Source organism: Gigantopelta aegis, chromosome 3 (genome assembly GCF_016097555.1).
Source record: "Gigantopelta aegis isolate Gae_Host chromosome 3, Gae_host_genome, whole genome shotgun sequence".
Taxonomy (NCBI): Eukaryota; Metazoa; Mollusca; class Gastropoda; order Neomphalida; family Peltospiridae; genus Gigantopelta; species Gigantopelta aegis.
In genome coordinates this window covers 71,936,919-71,955,522 of record NC_054701.1, presented here as the reverse complement: position 1 = coordinate 71,955,522, position 18,604 = coordinate 71,936,919, and the positions used below count along the sequence as shown (strand labels likewise).

Sequence of the window (18,604 nt, the reverse complement as noted above, 5' to 3'; positions counted from 1 at the left end):
AGAAATATACATTAATATTAAAATATTTGCTTCTAACACATTTGTAAGTCATAAAGGCATACTGGCATTAAACTAAATTAGCTTTACTTCTTGCTACAGACAACTGATGAAATAACAACAAAAAAACGAGTTAAGGGACATAATATTTCTCTGCGGCACCAAATAGACATGAACATTGGCAAGTCTCATGCACAAGACCGATTTACTGGGGGTACCACTTTAGCAATCAGGTCAGTTGGAATGGCCTCCAACCTCTCTGAATGTAACGTACATCACTGTGAAATTGCCCTGTTGGATAAATAACTTTTATACTATCCCTCAGTTCACCGACTATTTTATTTACTTTAAATCTGAAGACTGCATAATATATTCATCTACAGATCTACCAATACTTATAACTGGTATACATCCTAGTTGCCTGTTCTTGTCATTACTAACACTGATAACAGGTAAACTAGCAATAGTAAAATCCTCTGGTCGTACTTTAAGATCCTGCATGGTCTGTACATCGTGAAGCAAAGGAGATACGGACATGGCTAGAAAAGCATCAAGTTCCTGTCTCTGTAGCACACGTCCAAAACGTAAAATATATCTGTCAAAAAAATACAAAATTATGGTTTACTTCCAACTTATTATTCCCAAAACAAATTGTCGGAAAAGTACACATGACAATATATGCAATCTACAAAACCTAGGGGTTCCTTCAAATGGTTAATATTGTCAAGTTATTCGATCTTTCAATGGTTATTATAATCACTGAAAATTATTTCAAACTGCAAATCTTACAAGATTCAGAGTTCGACAAATCTGCTAGCCCGACGCCCGTGGCTAGTGAGAAACGCAAAACCACTAGCCCCTGCGGGCTAGTGGTTTCCCCCCTCCTCTCGTCATCGCTCGATCGTGGGGTTTTTTTTTTTCTTTCTTTCTTTTTCTATCGGCTGAAATTTCGTTTAATAAATTTGATTGTGACGTTTGTCATCGAATAATATCAACAACGCAATCAGTATATAATAATAATCCACTTGAGCTAGGTCTGCAAACTGCAGTAACATGCTATCTCTACATCGTCACAGTTACAGCATGCATTGTTTACCTTTCCCTTTCAAGTTTCTGGCACAGGAAATAAAGTCTAATGACATGCGTGTTTTGATTGGTTAGACACGTCACGTGGTAGTTAATCTCGCACATATGTTTTAGGCTAAGAACTTGGAAATCACCAATTGCGACGACAGGTTAATCTCAATCAAGTAAACCCCAGCCATGTTTTGAATTTCAGTGTTTGTTTTATTTACCTATTGTTTTCTAATTTAACACTTCGCTAACATGTGGTTATCGGCAATCAGGAAAACAATTTACTTTAATAGTAACCGCATATGCAATGACTCGGCTTGGCCTATTACGTGTAGCGGTTTGGATAATACGTCACAGTTGCCGATACAAGATAATACCTTTTTTGTTCATCAATTAACAACGGATTAGATGTCGCCGTTATATTCTTTTGATATCGGTCTGACACGGGATAATGCCCTGTATTTGGCATCACCGTTCCTGGCGACATAAATAGTAGGCCCTAAATATATAACCAACTACCAAATACACTGAACCATCTATTACTGTGTCTCACACTGTCGTACCCTCATTTAAATTTAATTATTTTGATAGTGTGTTTAGATACCAACCAAGAGTTTGCTCAATTATTTTTCCCCGGGGGGAGGGCAAAAACGAAAACGGGACAATGACGATGGATCACACTTGACAAAAGACAAAACGTACCACACGACAAAAAACTGAAAGTTACAACATGATTTAAGTGTTTGTTTTATTTTACTGTTATACTCGTAAATGTGTAATGTTACAAAAATTATATAAAAATCCAGTTATAATTGATCAGGAATTTGGGCTAGTGCTTTATCTTGGTGGGCTAGTGGTTTTCACAAACCCACTAGCCCTGTGGCTAGTGACTTTTCAAAATATTTGTCATACTCTGCAAGATTCTGTGCTGTGAATGCCAGATTCTTGGTTGGAAGAGACGTTTGTTTCTGGTAGTTGTAACTTTTTATTTTTATTTTTTTTAACATTAATTATTTTAATGTACATAAGCAAATGTCCTAACATACTGAATTAGATTGCTTAACCTAACAAACAGAATGCCTATACAGCCAGTGTTCTGAAACTTAACCCCACTCTTTCACTGAAATTGTGTGTGTTTATGTGTATATGTGTATGTATATATATATATATATATATATATATATATATATATATATATATATATATATATATATAATAATAATAATAATAATATTAAAAAAAACCTACAACATATTTCATTGAATAGATCAGAAAAGTCTTCATTACTTTAACAAAATTAAATAGATATTTAACAAGAATACAACCCAGCAGTAAGGACCAACCTGAGGACGCAGCACATTATGAGAAGGTGCTGAGGAATATACTGCGTGTTCAGCATCAAGGGGGAGTCACTCTGCATGCACGTGAGGAAAGCTCGTAGACGTCGGTTCTTGTCATCTGGCTGCTGGCCCAGCCACATGCGCTCAATACTGGGCGTCTTCCAGTCCACTGGCTTGGCTATCACAACTTCGAATACTGGCTTGTTGGTGCCTCGTCGCACCACCCACTCCTTCACCAGCACATCAAAAGACCGTGGCGCATTGTCACCTGGAACAACAGATGACCCTACTAGAGAACATTGATGTAATCAGAGAACATGTTGTTTGTTTGGTTTAACGACACCACTAGTGCACATTGAGAACATTTTGTTTGTTTGGTTTAACGACACCACTTGTGCACATTGAGAACATTTCGTTTGTTTGGTTTAACGACACCACCACTAGTGCACATTGAGAACATTTTGTTTTCAAAATCTTGATTAGAGATATTTCTAGTGAATTGAAAATTGATTAGCAACTATTGTTTCATGTTCTAAAATTGTGTAGCAATCTCTGAAACTTGCATAGTGAATCGCAATTCGATACTGAACAAAATGTATATCAATCATTGACTGTTAGATGTCAAATATATGATAATTCTAACATCTTCAGAGGAAATTTGCTACATTTTTTTCATTAGTAACGAGATTTTTTGTATGCACATTCTCAAAGACAGAACAGTATATTATACAAAGGCCCATGATATACCAGTCGTGTGGAACTGGTTAGCTTGCAATAACAAAACAGCATGAATATTTTATAGCACTGTAATAGTTCTTTTAATGTTTTACAAGGGATGAATGAGACAAAACATATGCAGTGTCTCAAAGTAAGGGCTTATCGAGTTTTCATACAACTAACAAAGAATTCTAGTGAAACATGGGGAATTACCATTTGATTAAACAGATTACACTGTTTAGCAAAACAATTTATCAGCAAGAAAGTAATGTTGGTTTTATTTGAAAAACCAATACCTTTCATCACTCTTTGAAAAGGCAACCCCAAAATTAAGTTTAAAAAACAAAAAACCTGTATAAACGATTATAAACTGAAAAGTACCTCGTTCTTTGTTCTGGTTGTCATGCATGATCTTTAGTTTGTTGAGGTTGAAGAGCACAGAGTACACAGTCTGTCTGATGGGGCGGAACAGATCAATGTACGATGGCAGTTCACGATTTGTGTCATCTTCCAAGATAACGGGCAGTTTGATCTCGCACTGAAATATAATCAAACTCGTGATGTTACTTTTCACTCCATCCCCTAACTGGCCAAACTAATACATACCTAACGCTATAAGATGTTTTTGTTTTTGTATGGACAACTATAAATGGAATACTAACAAACACGCTCCAACAAATATTAAACTTAGTGATCACCATTTTTAAAGTTTAAATCAAACACACTTCAATTGAGCATTCTTTAACACTAAAGAGTATCACTTAACTTAAAGCCATCATCTTCTCATAAAACAGGAGTGCAATATAGAATTTGTGGAACACTGCTGAAAACAGGAAACGAGGAAAACACTACAGGTCTTCCATACATTTATAATTTACTTCTTACCAGTGAGAGGAGCTGATAAACCCAAGGTGCCATCAAACCCTTCTGGTGTCGTTCACTCGCAACACGCATGATTTCTGGAGAAATTGATGGGGCTTTAGCATCCAAATTCTTTTGGTCACTAGAACCCTGAAAATCCAGAATCATTTATTAATATAGAGATAGCAAGGATATTTAGATGGAATTATACATAGACAAGTATGCATTGAATAGCACCCCCACTACAGAAATATTACTAATTAATAAAAAATCGCCATGAAAGTCAAAATAGTGCATTATAAAACTATGAACAAAATTCCACCTCAATATCTCTAAGCATTGTTTAAAAAACGTCTGCAAATTACATGTGGGACAGTCGGAGTAACATAAAGACAGGACTGAGAGGAAACCTACAGTCCCCTCTGGTTGGACAAGTAGGAGACTAGCATTTATTACATACCTATTCAATCTTACTATAGAGATAAATACATTTTGAAATCATGGGGAATTCCCTTTTTATTATTACTGCAGTTAGCGCCTTTTATTTACTGACGTCCTAGACGATTTACAAATTACATCACATCGTATTTGAAACATTACACAACGCTGCCGCAGAGCATGATTCTGAACGTTAAGCAAATCCACGAAAGGAGTTTTGATCATAGATTTAACAAAGTGTTAATTGAAAAAACGTTTCTGTAAAATATAAAAGAAGGTATGTAATAAATACAGAACTTCACATACATTTGTTTTCGCTTCCTATTTATTGCACTTGTTTATTTTGCGATAGAACATATTCTTGCTTCAAAATTATAAATTTAAGAATTTTTGTATTATTAATCCACAAGCTTTGCCTACATTGTAGACCAGTAGCACTTGGTGTGTAAAACAGCCATTTTGGCATTCGGTCTACAGAATTAAGAATTCTGCTGTTACCAATAGGCTATTTTACCAGACAGGACAGCACATATCACAAGCTGTGATACTGATTTTCTTTTCAAATGTAAGAAAATCAAATGTAAGTATTAGACAATTACTACATTAACTGTTAATAACAAGAATTCCACGGATTTAAATGCTTTGCATACGATAAACTTTTTCAATGCACTATTACGTACATCCACAGGTGCAAGTACAAACCAAGTTCCACTGACCTAGGACTTATATAGTGTGTGAGAAACTGACCTAGGAGTGTGAAACTTTCCTGCAAAGTTAATGTCACTGCTGTCAAAAGGTATACCTATATTTCGCCTTCTTACTCAGGCCTCTGATAATTGAAAATCTGCTTGACCCATTTATCAGCTATGCAGAAATAAGGAAGGAAATTGTTTTATTTAATGACGCACTCAACACATTTTATTTTACGGTTATATAGAGTTAGGCATATGGTTAAGGACTACAGATATTGAGAGAGGAAACCCGCTGTCGCCACTTCATGAGCTACTATTTATTTCAATTAGCAACAAGGAATCTTTTATATGCACCATCCCAGACAGGAGAGTATATACCATGTCCTTAGTTACACCAGTTGTGGAGCACTGGCTGGAACGAGAAATAGCCCAATGGGATCGATCCTAGACCGACTGCGCATCAAGCAAACGCTTTACCACTGGGCTACATCCCGCCCCATGCAGAAATAAATCCACGCAACCCATTTTCGTTTTGCTTACCCTCTTACATCCAAGTAAATGGTGCTCCAAATTTCGTGTGAACAAAAAATAGGTTATGCAACATTAGATTTGTGTGAGCAATATGCGAACAAAACAATCGTTCTCGCTATTTTCAGATGCCTGTTACTAACTAAAGGCGAGATAAAAACCTACCTTCGGCCATGACTGGTCTGGACTGTGTCTGCTCGGACTGGATCCACTGCTGCTGGATGTTGCGGATCTTTTGTCCGCTGTAACAAAGGATATAACTTAAAACATCAGAAACAATGGATTTACAAAATAATTTCATTTAAGACAGTCGTTTAAGTAATGTGGTGCAAATGGACCACTGGTTGGAACAAGTAGTAGCCCTATCATCCATTAAAGGCTTTTGTAGGAGATATCGCTGGCACTATAATTTGCGATATTCTCTTCAGTGCTAAACCTATCATTAGTTACGTCACGACACTGTCTTTCTGCTAGTTAATGAGTCTACCGCTGCCAAATATAGTGACATTCAACCCACATTACTAACATTGTTTACAACTGTTGCAAATGAATAGGATAATGGATAATAAAACGAATACCCCTCCCCCTCTCATGTCTTGTGACATCATAATTTATCAGCACAAGTTGATAAAAGTATAAAAATCCCGGGCAAGCCTCTGATTTCACTTCTATCAACTCGTGCTGATAAATTATATCAAAAGACACTCGGGGAGTATTCTCTATTTAAAGCCCCACCAATGGGGACTGATCCTAAACCGATCCAATCACACATTAGGTAAGCATTTTACCACTGGGCTATGGGGTCCCACCCTTTTAGGAGATTTGAAAACCTGTATCAGTGTACCTGGATCAAGATGTAGATTCTGCATCGACGACTCGAGACCATACGTGCCGACAGCATTTCTGTGTGGCGGATCTATGACAATGTGTGGAGCGGGGTTAAGAGGATCTCCATAACCAGATGTTTCCTGCATCTAGAAACAATATTAAAAACAAAAAATATTTTTCTTAAAATTGCTGTAAAAAAAAAAAACCTAGCATCCTTTTGTGTACAAAATGTTTCCCAAATGTTTATAGAAGGCAACACTTATTATTATAAATAGCTAGTTGTATGGTGAATACGTAATGTGTGTGAAATATATAGAAAATGCTACACAAGTGGTATTTGGATACCATTTATTTAAAGGTTTTTTGAAAAATGTATGTAATTAGTAAAAACAAGTTTAAGACAAAGAACCGTCAAAAGTAGGTTGCAGTGACTTAGTTATGGTATGTAATACACCACTATCCCAAGTTGTACTTGGATGCAAGGTTTGATGATCCTATATATGAAAAATGTTTGTTTTGTTTAACGGCAACACTAGAGCACATTGATTTATTAATCATCAGCTATTGAATGTCAAACATATGGTCGTTTTGACAGTGTCAGAGAGGAAACCTGCTACACGGTTCCATTAGTAGCAAAATATCTTTTACATGCACCATCCCACAGCCTCTGATATAACAGTCGTAGTGCACTGGCTGGAACTAGAATTGGTAAGAAAGATATGGCCTGGTAAAGATTTCCTATAATGTGCAGCAAAGCATGAAAAGTAGGTCGGAATGACCGTAGTCTATCCTACGGGGAACACTTTTTTTATGTTATGGATTTTACGTTATTATTTCTCAGCCGATTGTTTTCCAACTTAATAGTAAAATTGTTGTTATTTCTAAAACATTTCCTTTTTTTTTATATGTCAAACAAAACTGAAATTTACAAAAAACATTTCTGTAGGATGATCCTATATGAACTGATAAGGAAGATATGCTTCGGATGCAATTTCCAAACTATCACACTCGCTTCTGCAGTTAACTTTTACATCACAGAGCAATCAATTTTAGTCACTTATTTTATTGGATGGTATTGCTGTTATCACCGTAGAGCAACCAATCAAATGTCTGAAAAGTGATCTCCAACATACATGTTGAAGACAATATCTATAATGGGTGCTTTCTCACATGGGTTTGCTACAAGACAAATTGTTTTTTAATGTGAAAGAGTTGCCAAAATAAAGCACAATGATTACACACACATTATCACATCCGGGGTGATTTCTGTTCATACAATAAAACTAAATTCCCAACACTTACTTGGCCAGCATGCCCATTGATTGGTCCAGGGTAACCACCTGGTTGTCTTGGAGATCCAGGAACTAGAAGAAAAAAAACAAATTCTCAAATATCAATATGAATACTTGTGGCAAAACGTCCCTATGCATCAAATAAAATTGTCTCAAACCAATTGTAAAGTTTGTAAATAGTTGAAATTCTCAACTCTTGAGGACATATGCCCATTGATACAGCCATGGCACTTGACATACTATTATCCTTATTGTTTTGATACTCATGACAAAACTAAGTCTTTAGGTAATTTTTATTTCATCAAAAAATTTCTCCCCTTTCTCCTGAGAAGTAATAAGTCACTTTCCCAAAAATTTTCATTTCTAGATTAGGGTGTGAATTATTAAAAAAATATTTATATATAGCAGGTCTCTGAAAATTGCAATAACGGTCATTTCGTTTGTGCGTTGCTCCCACAAATCTACTTTTGCACAATCTATCTATACTTACTATTGAGCCTGGGTCTGTATTTGAGGAAGCCTTCTTGAGTTCCATTCAAGTAATACTGCACACTCTGCTTAAAGCGTTGAATCAACTCAGGCTTGTTATTTCGGACTGTCCTGAAATCAAGAGCAAACAAAATTAACATTTGCAGTATTAAATTTCATTAAGACATGGAAAGATTCTTCTGAAAACATGTTAATAAAAATTTAAACAGGAATTAATGTTTTACTGACAGAGGAGGCGGTTTTTCAAATTACCACCAAGCACCATTATATATATTTATTTTGACGTGTTTCATCATTAAAAGTGTCTTTCTGCATTATACTTGGTGGTGCAAAAAGTAAGGCACTCGATGAAATGATTTGCGCTTTAAATTCAACTGTGCTGGCTGCTATTTACGTGGCACACACAACTACAAATAATTGAATTTTAACCTGACTACTGTTTTTTTGTTTTTTTTTACAAAACCACGTAGAGGGGGTACAAGTTTACACACATATTCTCACTTGAATATTTTATAAATAAATAAAATAATGTCAATATGTGAAAGGGGAAGTATCATTTGTGTGGGTTTTTCTCATGTTTATAGAAATTTTAGTGTAGTTCATGCTGTTTAAATTTACTTAAACAATTGATAAAATTTTGTTTACGTATTTACATTCTGGCCAGGTGTCCAATATTTAGACTATTTCCAATTGTGCTTTACAGACTTTAAAAAAAAATGAATTAAGATTCATATCCCGATTTTCATTGTTGGTAAAAAGGTAAAATGTATTATCAAATTAGCCGTCACAATCAGCTATCAATTCCATAAAATGATTGCAATGTTCCGTCATTGTCAAGCGCAAATACTTGCCGAAAACCACCTCTTCAACTCAGAATTAAAAGGTATTTCTCACAGGGAAAACAAGGTAAAGCAGCCATTTTTAGTCTCTATGAAAAATATTCCAGTTTAATTTTTTCCCGTCAGTCAAAAATGCAAAACGTTGGAAAATATAATTTGGTGAATACACGGCATACGGTATACTTAAACATCATGTTTGATTCAACACCTACTTGAAAACAATTTCGCCAACGGAATCCAGATTATCTGTTGCTGGGAGATTCCGGACAAAGTCCACAGTGGCCTTGATGGTGGCGGCATCTAACTTTGCATCACGACGCTGAAAGTTCAAAACACACAACACTGAAACCTATGGCCCAAAATACTAGAGGTAAATCAAACTGACCGAATTTCAGAAATCTTAAAGGGTGACCACCTCAGATTTTAGGGGAGAAAGTACAAAAATACCTTGTTTTTAGAGACGGATTGTTAAAAATATGGTGCCAGACCTCATTTGTACACAAGTTTGATAACCTTTTAAAAATTTTGTCCATGTTTGGAACCTCGTATAATGTCAATGGATAAATATTAAACATTTTTTACAACTTATCCCGAACTGTTTCGAGGTCCATGCTGTTAATTCTAATTAAATGTCCACGACAATGTCTGACAGCCTATTTACCTTAGTATGTTGATTTCCATTTGGCAGTGGAGGAAGGTTGCTGCGGAAGTCTCGTAAATCATCGTCAGAGAGAATGTGATTTCCTGAAGAATAAAACAACCTTTTGGGGTTCAACTTCTAGACCTCGCCATTTAAAGGGAGCTACAACTCCACAGAGAAATATTGGGCTCCCCTTAAAATGTGAATTTATATGGTATCAATATGCAGGGCTTTGGACTGCAACAAAGTCAAGATGATAAACGCTGTGCCAAAAATAAATTCACCCAATTATTAAGTACAAGAATGTTAACATCAAAATATTTCACTTCATAAACACTGAAATATTAAGCTGTAATTAAAATAACATGAAAGACATATAAGATATCTCAGGGTTGAAAATTAACAGTCACCGTGGCAACATTTATTGGCTAGTCCGTTGGGCGACCATCCAATTTAGGGTCTGGCGAGTATGGTACCATTGAAAACGAAACACTAAAATTGAATCGAATGTGACAAAACATTACAGATCTGGCAACAAGACATAGAACATGTTCTATATTTTTACAGTGCCAAAATAATGAATAAAGATAACATATAAAACATTAATTTATTACAATTTAAACCCATACTATCTCAAATAATATTTTATTGGGGGTAAAGGTTCAGTGTAAATTAAAACAAAAATTTACAAATTACCGTCAAACTGCATAAGTGAACTTTTTTTCTTTTTCTGATACATGTTTTAAGGCAAATGATGAAACACCCATGGTAATCTGAATAACAAAACCGTAATACACGACCAGGGCCGTATCCCTGCACAAAGCAGAGTCGAATGGGCATTTGGCAAAATAGTGGACGATTCCATGTATCTCTATCTAGTACTTCGTCTATAGGAGAAAAGCCACTCGCAAGGAAATCATTTACTAGGAATGTCACCCCTCTTGCATCGCCACCAAGTTCATTCCATCCCTCTTGCATCGCCACAGAGGGACTACCACTCCCAACTAATTTATTACAACACCCACAGCTACATTTAGTCTCTTTGTACTGCATTATCTTTTACTTAAGAAACAATGCAAGTCAAGCAGCATATCTTGGCTGTTCTAGCATTTTGCCTTCACCCAATATAAAAATGACATTTAATATGTAATTTAATGGTACTTTGTAAAGTACATTTTTTATTTATACTTGATTTTTTTTTTAATTTTTTTTTTATTTCAGATGGTAATGGTTTAAATATTAATAACATGTTTTATATGAATTTCAACTTTATTCAATATAAAGTTAAACGCCAATTCATTGGTTTTCTTTTGACGCAAATGGACTAAATACGGTGAGCACATTGTTATTATTCAACAAAAAACATTGAAGTTTTGAGTTTGGCTGTTCAGTTAAATTCCAATGTTATACTTGGTGGGCTAGTTGAATTTGAGAAGGGCCAGTAAGATTTTTCTTCAACTGGCCGTACTGGTGACTATGGTTTTTATGTTAATTAATCTACAAGTCTTTATACCAGCTATTACACCACAGCTGGTATATCAAAAGGCCATGGTATGTGCTATCCTGTCTGGATGGAGCACATAAAAGACCCCTTGCTACTAATGGGAAAATGTTGCAGTTTTCTCTCCAAGACTCAATATTACAAATGTTTGATATCCAATAGCCAATGATTAATAAATCAATGTGCTCTAGTGGTATTGTTAAACAAAACAAACTTTATACCATCTAATATTAACATTAGTGCAATAAAAAAGACATTCTGAAGTTTATAATTCTGTAATACATTATGTAAATTTTATTATGGATGTGCCCTTTTTTTCTACCTTGCAGCCTTCTGATAATACTATATTGCTGGCCTTTAAACTTTGCAACCCTCCCAAAAAGATCTGGGATCCACACCTAATATACATTATATCATGTATTTGGTCACGTCCAAGAATATGATTCATATGATCAACATTTCCATACAGTCGGTGTTAGATCTTTAAATACTGAAGATAATAATTACTAGTATGTCTATTCATGTTGAAATAACGTAAAATATGTAAGCTAAACAAACAGGTTTAACTAAAATGTAATTTTTGGATGGCCTAGTTCATCAGATGGATGTTACTTGCAATTAAGTAATTCAAAGAATAAACATAAAACAAATGTTTGCCATTTTGGATACACAACAAATGCACAGAGGGAGATGTGTGTAATGTGCCATCGAAGTTGTCTAATAATTCTAAACGTCTAAATTTTGTGTTGAAACTTGTAGTCAATTGGCAATGGATTAACAACTTTATCACAAAAACAGACTTTTGTCATGACACCACCATCATCTTTTAGTAACTAACAGTGTTCTCCTTAATTTCTGACTTTGACACTGAATAAAATATAAAGTAGCAAATAAAATAAAATTTTGCTTTTGAAGAAAGTTATTTCAATGTATTTCATTCATACTAGTTACAACTACTGATGTTCTTGTAATACTTGCTATAAATAAATATAAATATCGACAGCAAATGTGATTTTCTCACACACACACTATAATGTCGGCACTAGTTCGGCCCGTACCCCCTTTCAATGGTTAGGGTAGTTTTAGGGATAGGTTTAGAGTCGAACTCTTTCCGTAATGTCTTATTGAAGGTATATGGCTATTTTACAACACTATGGTATTTTGGTCTAGAGTTGTTCCAATGATCGATTATAATCAAAAATTTATTGAGTTTGGTTTTAACAATGTGATAATAAATTATAAAAATTTATAATCGATTATGTGGGAAAATGTAAACTCTAATGTAGATGATGGAATTGATGGAATTGATCTAAAATATGGGTCACTCCATGTCAACTATCACCCGAAACACTGACCCTCTCAGATTTCAATGAAACTTAATACACTAGTAGGGGCCCAGGAAATAACCTTTAAACCAAAAATGTAGACACATTGGTCAAGCGGTTTTTTTAAATATAGATCACGAAAGTTTTACCTAATTCATAAAAAATGGGCAGAGTCACATTATTAAAAATGCAACAACTTGGCTCCAAATTAAGCTAGGAGTAACATTCAACTATCAATGTATCATTTTAAAGCTTTTTAGAAGAACAAATTACAATGAAATCGAAAGCTCTAAAAAGATTAATACATATTTTCAGATTGACCGTGACCTCCCTGAAATGAGTAATCATAGATGTGTGTGTGTAGAACAGTCCCTGTGAAGTTCATGATGAGCACTTAAAGGGTTTCTGAGAGCCAATTATGTATACATGGGTACTCCAAATGTAGCCTAAAGTCCATTAATCTTAAAAGTCACACTTGATGTACTACAATTAATAGTACTTATTTACACCAGGCGTCACTTTTAAATTGAATAGACTATATTGTGTAATGTATATGGCATATTATTTCATTTCTAAATAGAATGCTTTATCAGAATATACTCATTATGGGATTCCCCACTTTGAAATTTTGGGAGTTGTAACAAGTCTTCAGCAGCTGTTTGATGAACACGACTGACACAGTAGAGTATAAGCAGTGGACATCTACTGACTGTTCATGCTCAAAACAATGAGGCCGCCTAGTTCAATGACTTTATGAATAAATTCTGTAGACATCTTAAGGTACTGCATCACCATGATTTTATTGGCAAGCAACAATCTGCCTTCTTCAGAGAAACCCAAGAGTCGCTGCAGCCTGGACATATTCTAGTCATTGGAGATTTTGTGGAGAACTATTCCTTTGTACTCCAAGAAAAAGCATCCCATGTAAGTTATGTCATAATTTCTGAATGCAACATTCTTGACAATATTGCTGTCCACCTATTCCATAAGTGTCTTTGCAATAGATTCACAGAAGTGAAAAGTATATATACTTCTCAAATGGGTTTGGAGGACAATATAAGAACTGCAATAATTTCATCATCTTGTGCTACCACAAACAGGCTTTTGGAATGAAGGCAAAGCAACACACTTTTTTTCTACATCCCATGGATAGGGTCCATGTAATGGTGTTGGTGGAACAGTGAAAAGACTGGTGGAAAAAGCTAGCATGCAAAAGCCTTATGATCAGCAAATTATCACTCCACAATGTTCAGCCGTTGATTTTGCATCAAGAAACATCTTTTCTATCACCAATACTGAAGACTATTATTGTTTTACTAGTTTGAAAAACAGCAAGGACTCCAAAATTGTGAATGTTACATAACATTGTTTAATCATAATTTTGATTTAAAAAGTATTACTGGAAACAACCAATGGGTGGGTGTAAGGCCACTACGCTCTCTTCTCTCTCTCACTAACCACTAACAATCAACTGACCCACTGTCCTGGACAGACAACCCAGATAGCTGAGGTGTGTGCCCAGGACAGCGTACTTGAACCTTAATTGGATATAAGCATGAAAATATATATACGTTGAAATGAATACTGGAAAGTGTTTTCAGGGTGGCCTACAACTTACTTGAACTATTAACAATTGGCTAAAAAGCTATAGTGTGAAGTACTCACTGTGATTCAGTTACTGTAAGTGCAGAGAACCCATGTATACATAACTGGCTCTATCTCAGAAACCTTTTAAGTGCACATCCTGAGCTTCATAGGAACTTTTCTACACATATATCTGTTTTGTGAACTTTTTGAAAAAATCCACTTATTTCAGGGAGGTCACGGTCAAGGTCATTCTAAAAATATGACTATGTATTATTTTTAAAGCTATCGTTTTCATTGGAATTTGTTCTTCTAAAAAGCTTTAAAATGACAGTTCAATGACCTTCCTAGCTTAATCTGGAGCAAATTTATCACATTTTGAATAACATGACCCAGTTAATTTTTTATGAATTAGGTAAAACTTTGGTGACCTATATCTTGGAAACAGTTTGACTGATGGGTCTAAATTTTTGGCTGAGATGTGTCAACAAGAGTCCCCTACTAGTGTATAAAGTTTTAGTAAAATCTGAGGGGGTCAGTGCAAAAAAGGTAAAAAAGTGACAAGTATGACATGGAATGACTCGTATGTTAGTGCTCGAGTACATGAAGGGGGGGGGGGGGGGGGGGGGGGGGGGGGGGGGGGTGAATATGAAATGTGTTATTAAAGGTAAAATTAGCAATTTGTTAGTTCCCATACAATTAACACAACAGGTTCATCAGCCTTATAATCCAAATCTTTTTTATGTTCATAAAATTCTGACTGTATAATTGAAATTTGATCAGTTGGTGCAAACCAATGATAAAATTACCAAAACTATTTTGCTCTAAACTATTTCTTGCTTGCTGTACACAGCAATTTTTTTAATTTGATCAAAAAAACTGTTGCCAAATTAAAGTAATATTCAGCTAAAAATTATTTTTAAAATAGCTAGGCCTATACTTCTATAAATGACAAGTTTTCGAATTAGCTTTTTGGCAAATTGGCAGTCTTGTCTTTGCCAAATTCAAATTGCATTTGGCAATTAACATACTCTTATGCTTTAGTTCAAGATCAGTTAGTTGAAGTGATTGCAACTGTCAATTCTGATGCAGTTTTTTTATCATTATACTGTGAGCATCAAAAAGGTCACATCTATACCCCAGAGCTTACTTACTGACACTCTAGAAAGTACTACATGTACAGGAATTAATAGTCTCAGCAGTAAATACTACACAATAATTTCCAAGGACCAGGTTAATGCGTTAAATTTAATGCTGTTGGAACAAGGATAGAATGTCACAGAAAGTTTGGTCCGTACCCCCCTCTATATCAAAGGCTCTAAACACTAACCAGGGTTTCGGAAAAAATATCTGCCCGGTACCCCCTCCCCTAACTAAAAATAATAAAGAAGGGGGGGGCGGAGACCGGGTGGACATTATACCTTAATGTCTCTATCATCACTATGGTTTTCTTAACCCTAACCCATTTTCTTTATTGGGGAGGTCCCCCAAACCCACTATTCATTCAGCACACATTTTGTAAATGTTAAATTCCATAGCACCATACCCAAACATTTCGGAAAGACTTCCAAACATTCTATCACTAAACTTAACCCTAATCCTAAATGAACTGAATGCTGCAATGTTCAGAAGTCTTGCCAAAACCCCAAACAACGTTATAAAAGCTGAAAATATTCTCCTTTTAGTTGAAACTCACCCAATAGTGCTGCAAAAATGCAGAATCTATTTGGATTCAGGTTGAGGCATTTGGCAATTTCATCCATGATGTATTCTTTGGTCTCGAGCGAACCTTTGTAGGTCAGCTTCAGGTTATTTGACGAAAAGTAACGAGGTGGGTCAAATATGGTATATACAGATTCTTGGGCAATGATGCCCTGCAGATTGTGCTCACGGCAGAAGCCGATTACTTCTTGGTGATGATCATCCATAGAACATGCGACTGATACCCCCAAGTGTCTTAGAGCCATTTTCAAGGCTCCCGTCAAAAATACTGGGTGGGACCACCATACTTTTGGTGGAGGTGTGCCTTTGTTGCTTATGTGTCGCAAAACTGATCGCACCTTTTCTTTCTGGTTCATCTGCTCTGCAAGCCAGTCTGGCAGTTTCTGGCTTTCCAGGCAACCATTGAAGAAAATGACAAGCTCCATGTTTGCATTGTGACAGGCCTGAATTAGGCTGGTAAGAAACGCAGTCATACGGTTCCATTGCCCACCGCAGACCCAATCCGAAAAGAAACCTCCGTATAATCTATCTAAACAACTTTCTGCATCTACAACTAAACAAAATCGGCCCGAACCGCTGTAGCGGACACGCCTTTTTGGAACAAACCCTCGTGCAATTTTTAGCAAGTCTACAGATACACATGCGCTTGAACAGTTATTTTCCAGGAAATCCTGGAAATCAGTAATGCCCATTTTAGCTGATTATATTTTTGAAACTAATGCATAATAAAATGGCAGTGCATCATTGGGCAAAAGTCAGTAATGGGGAGTAATTTCTCAAAAAATAGATGTCCTTTATCTCCGAAAATCCGCCATGTGCTTCTCGCCGTCAGAGGAAAGCTGCTCGTTGGTCACGTGTCCATGCCCGGATTCAATCCCACAATTCAACAAAGAATGTTCAGAGTTTGGGAACCGTCAGTAAAACATGCAAGGGGCGTATCTAGTGCATTTTCGCGGTGGACGTGTTCAACCAACTTTGACAAAAAATAAACATTAATGTTTATTATTATTTTATTTTATTTTCCCTTTTAATAAAGAGTTTACAATATTAATTGGTTTTTAAAGATGTTTTTGTCAATTTGCACACAAAATTTTACCCAAATGACTTAAAATAAATAAATAAAAAATTGTATAAATTATTAATATATTCTGAATATTTTGAAAACTTTGGAGCAAAATACAAACAAGACTTTTTAAAACCCTGCCTCCTCGAGGTAGGCCTATTTTCGGTTTGCTTATTTCGTCCTCATTCAATAAAATTACTGATGCATTCATTCATCATGCTTGTGCTCACATCCTATAATATTAGGCCTATTCAAAACTCATTGATCCAGTACAATCGTGTCATTTGTGTTTCTTTCACTATTAACATAATGGAATTAGTACTATATTTATAAATATATTTAAATAAATTTATCCGTGTTTTATTATATTATTATGTTACCTTGTTTTGTTTTTGTTTTTTATTTGTTGTTGTATAATAAGGTTAGTTTAAATGCTGTTTTTCTTTATATATGTCATGTTGTTTGGTCTGTTGTAACGTAATATTGTTATGTTATGTTACATTTTACGTTACGTTACGTTACAGGTAGGCCCTACGTTAATTAGATAAGGAAGAAAATGTTTTATTTAACGACACACTCATTACATTTTATTTACGGTTATATGGCGTCGGACATATGGTTAAGGACCACACAAATGTTGAGGGAGGCAGGCCCGTAGCCAATGGTGACCTTTTTTTTCCAATGTGCCCCCAGAACCCGTTAAGCAACTCGGATGCTTCGCGCCCTCGTGTGCCTCACCATAATTAGCCTAAACGACCCCCCCCCCCCCCCCCCCATTCTCAAAATCCTGGCTACAGGAAACCCTCTTCATGGGCTACTCTTTTCGATTAGCAGCAAGGGATCTTTTATATGCGCTATCCCGTAGACAGGATGGCAGTGCACATACATACCACGGCCTTTGGTGTACACCAGTCGTGGTGCACTGGTTGGAGCGAGAAATAGCGCAATGGGCCCACTGACGGGGATCGATCCCAAAACGACCACGCATCAAGCGAGCGCTTTACCACTGGGCTACACCTCGCCCCCTATTAATTAGATAAATATACATATATAATAGTTTTGAGATTTCCCATATACACGCTGGAAGATAAATGCAAAGGGGTGGGGGGGCAGATATTATTATTACATCGTGTGCATATTAATTCACCATTCAACTGAGGGGTGCATTATCTTCAAAGTTGAGGGGCATTGGCTCCCCGGCCGCCACCCCACCCCCCACCCCCACACCCCATTTCCTAAGCGTATACATATGTGCATGTACACATGTACGTCTGGCGGTGAATAACAACAAAACCAAGAGCAAACCAATCTGAAATTATTTCCTAACCACCCCCCCCCCCCCATTTTTGTAGGATGGGAGTACTATATATATCTATCACCCATCCCTACCCTGCCCATAGAAAATCGTAGCTTGTTTTTTATATATATATATATATATATATATATATATATATATATATATATATATATATATATATATATATATATATATATAATAATAATAATAATAACTTTAACAATCGTACTTTGAAAGTGGTGTGGTTTTATTTGTTTGTTTAGTTATAACTATTACTTTTGTCTTTCTAACAGACATGTTGAGAGTGGAGAAATGCCCACCCCCTTACAAAAAACACGGATGCGCCCATAAATGCTAATTATTGTGACTATGACTGT

General features: G+C 35.8%; 1 protein-coding gene across 2 annotated transcripts in view; it reads right to left on the bottom strand.

Annotated features, from left to right (window-relative positions):
- LOC121369035 (constitutive coactivator of PPAR-gamma-like protein 1) overlaps window positions 1-16,721 on the bottom strand; it is a 32,385-nt gene extending 15,664 nt beyond the window's left edge. For both annotated transcript variants that reach the window (XM_041493847.1, XM_041493848.1), the window contains exons 1-11: window positions 15,842-16,721; window positions 9,757-9,839; window positions 9,308-9,414; window positions 8,258-8,367; window positions 7,778-7,839; window positions 6,492-6,621; window positions 5,813-5,889; window positions 4,014-4,139; window positions 3,510-3,666; window positions 2,415-2,679; window positions 484-592 (exon numbers count right to left, since the gene is read on the bottom strand). In XM_041493847.1, coding sequence (XP_041349781.1) covers window positions 484-592; window positions 2,415-2,679; window positions 3,510-3,666; window positions 4,014-4,139; window positions 5,813-5,889; window positions 6,492-6,621; window positions 7,778-7,839; window positions 8,258-8,367; window positions 9,308-9,414; window positions 9,757-9,839; window positions 15,842-16,559 — 1,944 coding nt within the window. In that variant the 5' untranslated portion in view covers window positions 16,560-16,721. The remainder of the gene's footprint in view (window positions 1-483; window positions 593-2,414; window positions 2,680-3,509; window positions 3,667-4,013; window positions 4,140-5,812; window positions 5,890-6,491; window positions 6,622-7,777; window positions 7,840-8,257; window positions 8,368-9,307; window positions 9,415-9,756; window positions 9,840-15,841) is intronic.
- Window positions 16,722-18,604: the final 1,883 nt, after the last annotated feature.